We start from the raw sequence: 11,965 nt of genomic DNA, 5'->3' as shown, positions 1-11,965 counted from the left end.
TTGGGAGATAAGGGAGATAAAATATGATATAAGATGAGATGAGATGAACCTGATCTGTCCCAGATGAGAAGTTCAAGTTGGCACAGCAGCTGATACATTCACACTGGTGTTTACTTAGCTCTATATCACAGCATAATTGTCTCAGGTCATTGATGTATTTAGGCTACTTATAATATTTACAGCATATGTGTTTTACATTTTACAAGGCTGACAACTTTTGGTACAATTGCCAATGTTTGTATAGTGAATGGTAATGGAGATGAAATATCATAAACTAGCCCTCAGCGGCGTTAAGGTATTCTATTCCTTGCAAGCTCTCTCAGCTGGATAACATTTTCTGTGGTCATTGGAAAACTGCAGGGTCTTGAAAAATCCTGGAGAGCCAGATATCATTTTCCCTTTTCTTGACCTCCTATTTTCCAGAGTTGTGATCTGGAGGTCTGGGGTTGATTTTAGAGGCTTCACTTGTGGTTTCGCCCTGCCACGGTCAATTTGGCATATCAGAATATATGTACAAATCTGAAATGAGCCAAGTCTCATATGCATGACATTTTTGAACGTATATATGTGCATGATCTATTTGCACCGCCGGGGTCCAGACTTCACGGGTCTGGCCTTACAATTCACATATCTGACTATGTGGAGACTGCCCCTCAGCATTTGAATCATGCCACAACCACATGGCCCCAAATGTCCGCCATGTCTGTTATACACAAGGACATGCTGCCATCTGCTGCTCATGAGCACTCACAATCGCTGTGGGTCAACAGGAAATACTATAGGTTATGTGCTCATAGGCTGGATTTATGTGCATGGCAATACACACAACAGAATGGAAATATATAGCATGAAAAAATAACTTTAATGATCATTATTTCAGACAAAATAGATGGTGATCTGCACATTTCCCTTGTGTTTCAAAAACTGATTCTCCGTAGGACTAGGCTTCAAACAAGGAAACCTAATCTTAGGGAACTACATACATCTTAACATAAAACCCTTATGCCCTCTGAGATATTGTTCAGGTCCTAATCAGCTTGCACTGAAAAGTAAAATGTCAATTTGCACAAAATTAATCTCACCTGAAAACGTGTGTCCAAATGTTCATCAAACTATGGAAACCAACTTGCCAGAAGATGCAGTGGATCGAACAAGTGAAAGGCAATAACTCTAGACTCCATTAAAATCCAACACTCTTGTCCCTGCTAGTCAAAACACTGTAAATCAACCAAGACCCTAATGGTCTAACTGGCACAGTTCGTGTCTATGAGGATCCTGAGCCGGACGGTGGACAGACACTAGTGGCATGAAACATTATCAACAGAAAATAGAGTGTGGCTGGTTTACACTAAGGAACAAACACTAAGCTTGAATTTTTTTTTTCCTCCCATAATGACAATTTAACACAGCACTTCATATTTCAAAACAAAATGAGGAAATATATAAAACACATGTCCCAGTTTAAGTTGCCGGTACACTAACACTCAGCTCAGTTTTACAGCAAACACTAAAACTGTCTCACTAGTGTCTTTGAAAAAAGTAATTTTTTATGCAGTGAAGAGATTACCGAACATTAATTGGCCAACAAGGCAAACATCGTTTACAGCGTTTGTGACATTTATTCACACCAAGAACTGTGCAAAAAAGTAGAAACCAAGCTAGTTATATTTTTTTTGGCTGATGTTATTCAGAAATGAAACAAATCCCAGCTAGAGCCAAACAGAGACATCTGATATGGGTCAAAATACTTTTGGCAGCTTGTACAAAAAAAGCAAAATTTTTATTAGTGAAAAGGACATTTTCACAACTGCTTCGCTCCAGAAAACCCCCCCACCCCAAAAAAAAAATTCTTCCCCACTCCAAACACAATGAGGAGAGAACCAGATTCCTGTAGGGTTCGGTCCAAAGGTTTGTGAACAAGGTTAAGGTCTGTTTTTGTACCACCCCAGTGGCGCTTTGGTTGTCAGCATCAAATGCAGATGCACAGTCTGATAAACACCTTCGCTCTGGGACAGAAGAAACTGCTGCATATCACTTCCTAAAACGCGTGTAGATCCAGCTGATATGCTGAACCTCACAAATCAGCATTGTTGCATGTGAAGCAAGTCTTTTTGATATTATATTTGTTTCTTTTGTGGCTGTTTTCTGTGCCCTTATACGGGAGCACTCCGGTTAAAGCCGGGAATCGCAGTTGCCCATCTTAGTCCTCTACACAGCACTTCCATTAAGTGAAGCATATTTCAGGCTGGCCAGACTACTGCTGGGCAAGTCAGGAGGCTTCATGCCAACCCTTTGTGTTGAAGAGCCAACTTCAAACACCTCATGGATGGCTTTGCGGAAACAGTGAAAATTGTACTCTATCAACCCTGCGGAAGTAACACATAAGAGGTTATTTTGACTGTTAATTCCAAAAGACACAGGACAAACGCTGTGTATAATATCACTAGACTGATGTCAGGTAATGCGGACTTAAATTTCAACTGTTTAAAACATCTGAAGTTCACACCTTTCCTCTCAAAGCTCTCCTCTCTGAGGATACAAACAAGAGCGAGGAACCTGGTGACCTCCTTCAAGTAGAGGACTGTGGTGTTGTTAAGCTTGATGATGGCCAAAGACTCCTTGTCATAGGCACTGCCACTGCCATCCTCCATTAGCCTGTTGTGAATAGACAAAACAGAGAAGCCTTTAGATTATCTGCACAACCTGTTTGAGAAGCACTGCCAACATGTTTAACAAGTCACAGGGCTGCTTCCTACCCGTAAATACAGGAGACGTCTATGACAACATCAATCATGTCACAGCACAGCTCGTAGGACTGCATGTCCACGGGAGAGCTGTCTGTGGCGATGTAAATCTTGCTGACAACATCAAACAGGAAGGCCTTCTCAATTCCAGAATGCTACAAAAACATCACAAAGATAAAGATTTTTAAAAAAAAAGTTAAAAAAGACAAATTTTGAGTCTTTTTTTTTTTTTTTTTTACTTTAATGAAGTGAAGAATGGCATAACACAAATGATGCAACCTACAGAAATAAAAATGTTCAAAAGGTTCTCCAGAGTTGGCAACTGAGGAATAAGCTTCTGGACGACTTTACTGAAGGCTTCAAATATGGAGTGGTCGTAGATACTTGTCAAGTAAAAGCTAAGGGGGAAAAGAGACACAAAAGTTAAGACTTAATGAAACATACAGAATACCAAAAACCAAATATTGGGCCAAAAGCTAAGATTGAATTACCGTCTGATGAACTGTATGAAATAATTTTACTTTTGTAATGCTTACCACATTTGTTTCACTGGCAATGTGTAACATAAGGCATTAGGTTACATCTTAAATTACTTTTGCTATTAGTAACTGTTTCAAGGATATAACTTCAGAAAATGTTTGCTAAAGACTGGGCAAGACAGTTAACAGGATAAGCTAAAATCTTTACACTGTCTATGTAATGAGAAATTACCAGTGAATGGACATTAGTGACTAAAGTTGTCATGATATCAACATATTGGCACAAACATTTTCAAACCACCAACATTTTCAAAAGAAATTGTAACATTTGATTTAGCAAAAACAATAGCACCACAAACTTCTGCAGAATATAAAACCAATTTCTATTGAACAATTTCTGTTGATTAAGGCAGAAAAAAAGTATTTTCATTGAACTATAAAGCAATTTCCTTTCAATACAACCAAACAACATTCATATTCTGTTGAAAGCTAAATAGTGAAACAGTGGCATTTATTACTAGGGCAAAAGTCTAGCACAGTGTATTTGAGAAAAAGAGAGAGAACTAGATCTGTGTATCTTTATCTCCTTTTTCTTGCTGTGTGTGTGTGTGTGTGTGTGTGTGTGTGTGTGTGTGTGTGTGTGTGTGTGTGCGCGCGCGCGCGTGCGCACACACACACACACACATGCACACACTGTGAGCTCTCTTTCAAAGTCATTTTGACAGAACAACAACTTAGGTTCAGGAGAGAACAACTTAGGTTCTCTTGCATACAAGTTGCAGAATAGCAAGGCTGATATAGCCTGGCCAGCCAGCCAGATCTTGCAAAGTGAAAACTTGCATGAGCAGCCAGTCAATGGCTGGTGTCAAAATGTGTGGTGCACTGGAGATTGATATTGTTTTAAAAATTTGGAATCCATACCTACCAAAAAACCCAATGTTTTTAACAACCATATTAGTTACATATCTTAGTAAACAGTAGTTACATATCTTAGTAAACATCAGTGAAAGGATTAAATTAGCTACACATCCTGAATATTATCCATTCATCTAAACAGATTTGACAACTTAGAGACTTATGTTTTTTAGGTGGGTACTTTGGCAGAGTACACACAGAAGTTCCCTCCAAACGAATAAATAAATAATAAATATATATAATAATAAAGAGGTGAAATAACTTCTTTCTGTCCTAAGAGTCTGGAGGTCTAACAGAATAAGTTTAAACATAGACTTTTGTATAAAATCTAGTTATGTAAAGAATTCTGAGTCCCTAACCTGCACCAGCAAACCAGTCACACACCTGAGATGAAGCTTCTCTAGGCTGGCATCTGCCAGGTCATCATTTGCCCTCTGGTGGATGTCTCGCTGTGTCTCTATCTTGTGGTCATCCGACAAACCATCTACTTTATGGATAAACACCTCAAAGTTGATTTCTGGATTGACTCTGTAGGCCCTTGATACAGTGAGATGTAACCTTCCAAGAGCCTCTACATAATCGTCCTAATCATGGAAAAGAAAGACAAGATGATGATTTTGCCCTAGAGTCTGGGAAAGCTGTGTATTTGATGATCCAAAAAATCTTTCATGTAACACTTTGACTGTCTACAAATATAGTCTCTTTAATATCAGCGTCACCCTACCTGAGCATCAATGACAAAGATTAAGGCGCCTGTACCCCTGAAGATCATCTCGTAGTCAAAGGTGGGGTCAAAGAAGTCTATCTGTCCAGGGAAATCCCAGATTTGGAAATTGACAAAAGAACTACTGGAGATGTCATCTTTGTAGATTTTGTTGGTGCTCTCCAAGAACAGCGTCTCGTTGGGTGACATCTTGTGGAAAACAACCTGGGCAGGGGAGGTCACAGAAGTATACAGGTTTATGACTAACTTATAAAAGTTAGAGAATACTCTATTAAGAGAATATTTTGGGATGGGGGGGGGGTCCATCAGTAGATGAGGGGAACTGTATGGATGTTTATTGTAGTCAGGGTATACGCAAATTGTATACTGTTGTGTAACAAGCAGGTACCTTTTGAATTGATGATTTGCCACTCCGTCTAAGGCCCATTAAGAGGATCCTTGGTTTTGTGTCGCTCAATGCTGAACTCTCCTCGATGTCTGGTTCCTCTACCCCATAGTCGAAGTCTTTAGGAAACGACTCCACAACACCATAACTCCCCGCCGACTCTCCGTATTGAATAGACATTTTGTAATTTGTTGTCGGACAGCAGTCCTGAAATCTCGAGTGGTATTTAGTTATCAATGTTAGCTAGCATAACAAACAAACAGCTGATCTCTTGGGGTTTGCGATAGATATATGTTCAAATACTCGCTCGCAACATTACCCTGCATGTCACGTCATGTAAAACGCCCCAAGTTAACACGGATTCGGGCTGCCATAATGTCGAATTTTTACCGACTTTTTTCCCAATATTCCGTTTTGTGACAGGATTGCTAACAAGATGAGAAGCTGGTCACAAGTTGTGCACTTCCGCCCTCCTGACTGAGTCTCCGTCCCTGTGATGTGATTGGTCTGCCGCGCTGGACATGTTCACGTGACCAGCATGCCGAGCGGGTAGAGGAAGTGAACGGACGGTGATATTTAGGTGAACCGTCTGAAATATTACATGTTTTTGTTCCATTATATTGTACATTTTACGCAAATATCTGTTTAATTTCAGGTATTTCATACTTTGAATGCTTTTAATAATGTATACGTGATCTGTTTTTTTTTTTTGGTGATTGTCGGACTTCTGTCTTCCACCAGTCTTTCGAAGTTAGCCTCTCAAGGCTAGTCAGATTGGTTATAGTGAACGATTGTAAGCATAAGTTCAGTAGTTAGTTTTGGCTGTTAACTGAAATGTTCTCTTTTAAAAACTGGATAACAAGATTTTGTGTTTTATATTTTATGTTACTTGACCGTTGAGATCATCTCCGTCAATACCCACGTAGTGTAGTGTGTAAGGTAAGACGTATTGGAGATGGTATATGAGTGTTTTTTGTTTGATTTCTTTGATTTGATGGGGGGGGGGTGTCTGTAGGCTGGAACCCATGTCAAAGCCTACAGTTTGCCTCACTATTCTCTGTCTTCTGTGTTTTCATTTTAAATTCTTATCCTTTTTGATGCTGTAGAGTTCGACGTGTTGGAAATCCTCTATTTCAATATTGGTTTAGAATTAAAAAAAAAACACATAGTAGTTGTTAACCTGGACTCGGCAATATAACAGGAGACTCAGATTAGTTTCTATTTTGTCATGTGGTGACTGATTTACCCAGATCAACACCACCATTTGAGACCATGAATTAATTGCTTCCAGGGTCCAAGATGGCAACAATGCCCCTTCTTTTTCTCCTCACGGCTTGTTCTGTGGTATTGGCTGCTGGCAGCCCAGTTCATAAATCCAACAATGGCACCTTGCCCTTGGTGCTGTGGCATGGGATGGGTAAGTGCTGCACATTCACATTAAGATTAACATGATACAGCATTTTTTGGGAGTTAGTGGAAAATTTTGAAAAACATGTTTTCAGATGCACCACACATTTACAGCTATACGTTTTGGTGAGGTTCTTGAATGTCCTGAATTAATGACATCCACTTAAGAGTAAAAGATGAGAGGGAGCTTTGAAAATTAGGAGACTGGGAAAAGGGAAAAAAAAAGTGGTTTGCATTATCAGCCTTCCTTAAAGATTAACATTTGCTATTGTTGGCAGAAATGTTTTTGTAACGATCAAATACATATGTTTTATACATATGTGTGTGCATGTGACCATCAGGTGACAGTTGCTGTAACCCTCTGAGCATGGGAGCTATAAAGAAGATGGTCGAGGTGGAGATTCCTGGGATTGACGTGGTGTCACTGATGATTGGTGAGAATGTCATTGAGGTAAAGTCACAGTGTAGAGGTCTTTACAACAAGAATCAGCCCATTTAAAATTCTTCTCAATCGGTTCTCTAATTTCACATTGTTGAGCTGAATCACAGTGACTAACTCAATCTTTTTTCCGTTCTGTATATCTAATGCCTCATATCTTTATATACAATACCTTTTGTCTTCTGTACTAACCACACTTGAAGTTCCTCCAATAATATTTAAAGAGAACAAATATGAAATCCCAGGCTCTGTGTTACCCCCTCCTGCCCTTATGTTTTAATCTCTTCAGTTCTACTCTTTGTGAGATGTATTATTTTTCATCGTGGCACTCCTATTTCTATAGGACATGGACATACAACGTTTTTGAATTAACATTCTGAGGTTAATGCAACTTTCCTTCAGGGCATTCCTTTTAATTTTAGCTTACCCCTTCTCCAGGACACAGAGAATGGATTCTTTCTGGATGTGAATAAGCAAGTTTCCATGGTGTGCAGGCAGCTGGCCCAGGACCCCAAACTAAACGGGGGCTACAATGCCATGGGCTTCTCCCAGGGGGGGCAATTTCTGTATGTAAACTCCTGGAGTATTTCTGCTTTATGTGGTTATGTGTTTGTGTAGTTGACTCTACCCATTAATTTCCCAAGGAGTCAAGGATTCAATACAAAATCCAATAAATTAAACATTATTTACCATTTCCTCCAGTTCCCTCTGAGGTTAGAGATGGGGAGGTGAGAGGAAACGATGATAAACTTAGGTTTCATTATACCCAAAGGATTTCAGCTTGTCTTCTACTTTAAGCATATGACTCACGAAAGAATGAGGAACATGGTGATATTTCCTACTTGTTCCTCTTTCTTTTTAGGAGGGCTGTGGCCCAGCGCTGTCCTTCTCCTCCAATGAAAACCTTGATCTCAGTAGGCGGACAGCACCAAGGTAAGTCACTGAGACAAACATGACGTGACATTTTATCTAATACCTCACTCTAAAGTCGTCTTTCAGATATTTTGACCTCTATATGCTATAATCACACCAGGTAAATAGATTGTGTCTATGGTTTGTTTTTTTATGCTAATTTTTGTTCAGTGTAACTCTTATGATATATATATTAAATGCATGACTGTATTATGGTCATATTGTAAATGCTGTCATCGAGAGTAACATAACATATAGTGTAGGAGTCGTTATTTTGGTGTCTTTTTGTTGTGTTCAGTTTATTTATAATATTTGGCAGTAGGTGGCAGCATCCCTTAAGCAACCCTTTGTTCATCCACAGGTGTGTATGGGCTTCCCAAGTGTCCAGGCGAGAGCTCTCATATCTGTGACTGGATACGCAAGGCTCTGAACAATGGTGCATATACTGAAATGGTCCAAAAACAGTGAGTCCCTCCCACCCCCCCTCTCCATTGCTTTTATTTGTGTGTGTCATACAATGGTGATTCAAATTGCTGTACTTGGTAACACCATATGGATGAATGATTTACATATCGCTGTGTGGTACTAATCTTTAATGCCGATTTGTATGGCAGATTTAATACTGTGTGGTTATCAGTTTTGAATATAGCATTATCGCATTGAAACACTGACTGATAATTGGTGTGTGATTATCAAGCTTGGTGCAGGCCCAGTACTGGCATGATCCGCTTAACAACGACCTGTACAAGAAACACAGTCTCTTCCTGGCTGACATCAATCAGGAGAGGGTCAGTACGGCACTATAGGATGTTTTACAAACCTGCCCTGGAGCTAGTAGTACAGTTTAGCGGCTAGTCTACCACAAGCCATGTTTGCATCAAATGCAAAATCTCTGCAAATGACTAAAGCTAGGGTTTGCATCAAGTATGGAAACCATTTGTAAAACATTATTATGGAAAGTAAACCTAGAGAGTTAGCTGTAAAGGAGAAACAAGTGCATATAGGTGAAATGGAGAGTAATGCACAGGAAAGAGCAATAATAATTTTGAAATGATAAGCATCAAAGTGGAAATTATTTGATTTTTACTTTTCAGGGCTCCTATGATTTATCCAACAAAGGATTGTAATTTCTTGTAAATCACACATCCATACACTATTTGTTCTACTGTAAGCTGATTGCATTTTACTACATCTATTTTTATATATATATACACTACCGTTCAAAAGTTTGGGATCACCCAAACAATTTCGTGTTTTCCATGAAAAGTCACACTTATTCACCACCATATGTTGTGAAATGAATAGAAAATAGAGTCAAGACATTGACAAGGTTAGAAATAATGATTTGTATTTGAAATAAGATTTTTTTTACATCAAACTTTGCTTTCGTCAAAGAATCCTCCATTTGCAGCAATTACAGCATTGCAGACCTTTGGCATTCTAGCTGTTAATTTGTTGAGGTAATCTGGAGAAATTGCACCCCACGCTTCCAGAAGCAGCTCCCACAAGTTGGTTTGGTTGGATGGGCACTTCTTTGAGCAGATTGAGTTTCTGGAGCATCACATTTGTGGGGTCAATTAAACGCTCAAAATGGCCAGAAAAAGAGAACTTTCATCTGAAACTCGACAGTCTATTCTTGTTCTTAGAAATGAAGGCTATTCCATGCGAGAAATTGCTAAGAATTTGAAGATTTCCTACACCGGTGTGTACTACTCCCTTCAGAGGACAGCACAAACAGGCTCTAACAGGTACTATTTAATGAAGATGCCAGTTGGGGACCTGTGAGGCGTCTGTTTCTCAAACTAGAGACTCTAATGTACTTATCTTCTTGCTCAGTTGTGCAACGCGGCCTCCCACTTCTTTTTCTACTCTGGTTAGAGCCTGTTTGTGCTGTCCTCTGAAGGGAGTAGTACACACCGGTGTAGGAAATCTTCAATTTCTTAGCAATTTCTCGCATGGAATAGCCTTCATTTCTAAGAACAAGAATAGACTGTCGAGTTTCAGATGAAAGTTCTCTTTTTCTGGCCATTTTGAGCGTTTAATTGACCCCACAAATGTGATGCTCCAGAAACTCAATCTGCTCAAAGAAGTGCCCATCCAACCAATCCAACTTGTGGGAGCTGCTTCTGGAAGCGTGGGGTGCAATTTCTCCAGATTACCTCAACAAATTAACAGCTAGAATGCCAAAGGTCTGCAATGCTGTAATTGCTGCAAATGGAGGATTCTTTGACGAAAGCAAAGTTTGATGTAAAAAAAATCTTATTTCAAATACAAATCATTATTTCTAACCTTGTCAATGTCTTGACTCTATTTTCTATTCATTTCACAACATATGGTGGTGAATAAGTGTGACTTTTCATGGAAAACACAAAATTGTTTGGGTGATCCCAAACTTTTGAACGGTAGTGTATATATATATATATATATATATATACTTATTGCTAACTTTACTTCATAGGTTGTGAATGAGACTTATAAGAAGAATCTTCAGCTGCTAGGCAAGTTTGTGATGGTCAAGTTCCTGCAGGACACCGTTGTAGATCCAGTTGATACTGAGGTGGGGCCTGTAAACTGAATGCAGATACACAATGCTGAAAGTCTTTGTCTCTCCCTTGCATGGTGTCAAAGGGGTAAAACAAGGACTATTGTATTACTATAACGTCACACAAAAAAAATCCTATAAATGTGTGTACATGCTTTATTAAAATGTGTGTTTATATAGTGCACACAGGTCTCTTGAGACTTGACTTTCTTCTGCTTTCTTCTAGTGGTTTGGCTTTCTGAAAACTGGCCAGGCCAAAGAGACAGAAACCCTACAGGAGAGCTCTCTCTACAAGGAGGTAAGTCAAGGCTGTGATAATTTAATGAAGTGAATGAAGTTATAAATTCAGGAAGTAGGGAAAGTATGCCGACTTTTGTCAGTTTTTCAACAACTAGTTAAATTGCTATGCAAGGCTAGGTAAATGGAGACTCATAAACAAAAAATTAAATGAGTCAGGAAATAAACTCCCCCAATAACTCTACTGGGATGTTTCATGAAACAAACATGGAGGCAGAATTACCAGCTCATTTGGTTATGCAACCAAGTGCAAACCACCAAGCAATAAGTTCCTCTGGGATTAGTCTGCTTCATTTCTTCTTCTTCAGTTCCTGGTTTGATCTCATGCAGTTTCTGGTTTGATCTCATGTACAAAAAAAAAACTGGACCAGTCAAGGACCAGGCCTCGATAATTGGCTATCAAGCTGAAATGCTTTGACGTAAACTGATGTTGTAAAAATAAACCATACACATATATAATAAAGAGTGAATTGCATGTTTCCATACAGGATCGTCTCGGGCTGGCTGCAATGGACAAGGTTGGTAAACTGGTCTTTCTGGCCTCTGAGGGAGACCACCTGCAGTTCTCCAGGGAGTGGTTCAATGCTAATCTTCTTCCTTACTTACGCTAGAAACGTCTTTGTAAGTTTGAAGGGCATTTACTTTTAATCAACATGGGTTCAATTAAATCCAGAATTTTTAGAATTTCTCATGAGTTTCAGCTTTGTGAACTGACTATAAAAACATGGCCATAATTTACCATACCAGATAAGTGAACTCGCACAATTTCTCTATATTGCACTAATCCTTTGTAGCATATCGACCCTGTGCTGATGCTGTCTTATGAAGCTGTACATTTCTATTTTAGCAGCCATTTTATTTGATTGTTCTACTGTAAACATGTAGTGCTGTGTACATGTTATGTTGTGTAATGTTCTGATTAGGTCAAATGGGTTTGGAAACGGAATACCAAGATTGTATTTTTGAATAAAGACGGATGTTCTAACAAACCACAGCCTGTCCAGCTTTCTTAAATATGTGCATCAAACCTCAAAACTGCTTATTTTCAATTCTTTAAATCAACTGACATTCCTTCTTTTCAGAACCACTGCCGCTCCAAAAATACAGTAAAACAGTGAAAA

General features: G+C 39.1%; 2 protein-coding genes across 5 annotated transcripts; one reads left to right on the top strand and one right to left on the bottom strand.

Moving 5' to 3' along the window:
• Positions 1-1,835: 1,835 nt before the first annotated feature.
• Positions 1,836-5,710, bottom strand: LOC130128886 (ras-related GTP-binding protein C-like). Its single transcript, XM_056298655.1, has 7 exons — positions 5,251-5,710; positions 4,863-5,066; positions 4,523-4,722; positions 3,028-3,142; positions 2,757-2,899; positions 2,507-2,655; positions 1,836-2,366 (listed from the first exon to the last, which is right to left on the bottom strand). The coding sequence occupies exons 1-7, from the start codon at positions 5,425-5,427 to the stop codon at positions 2,209-2,211; spliced, it is 1,146 nt and encodes a 381-aa protein (XP_056154630.1). The 5' UTR covers positions 5,428-5,710; the 3' UTR covers positions 1,836-2,208.
• Positions 5,711-5,776: 66 nt separating this feature from the next.
• Positions 5,777-11,841, top strand: ppt1 (palmitoyl-protein thioesterase 1 (ceroid-lipofuscinosis, neuronal 1, infantile)). Of its 4 annotated transcripts, none has more exons than XM_056298969.1 (10): positions 5,777-5,827; positions 6,539-6,664; positions 6,996-7,105; positions 7,532-7,659; positions 7,956-8,026; positions 8,367-8,469; positions 8,703-8,793; positions 10,464-10,562; positions 10,774-10,845; positions 11,333-11,841. In XM_056298969.1, the coding sequence occupies exons 2-10, from the start codon at positions 6,547-6,549 to the stop codon at positions 11,453-11,455; spliced, it is 915 nt and encodes a 304-aa protein (XP_056154944.1). In that variant the 5' UTR covers positions 5,777-5,827; positions 6,539-6,546; the 3' UTR covers positions 11,456-11,841. The 4 variants fall into 4 exon arrangements, with proteins under 4 accessions (XP_056154944.1, XP_056154946.1, XP_056154947.1 ...); XM_056298971.1 differs by having other exon boundaries at positions 5,806-5,902; XM_056298972.1 differs by lacking the exon at positions 5,777-5,827 and adding an exon at positions 6,021-6,040.
• Positions 11,842-11,965: the final 124 nt, after the last annotated feature.

This window comes from Lampris incognitus, chromosome 18 (assembly GCF_029633865.1).
Source record: "Lampris incognitus isolate fLamInc1 chromosome 18, fLamInc1.hap2, whole genome shotgun sequence".
Classification (NCBI taxonomy): domain Eukaryota; kingdom Metazoa; phylum Chordata; class Actinopteri; order Lampriformes; family Lampridae; genus Lampris; species Lampris incognitus.
Note: the sequence above shows the minus strand (reverse complement) of the source record. Positions and strands in the feature narration are given on the sequence as shown.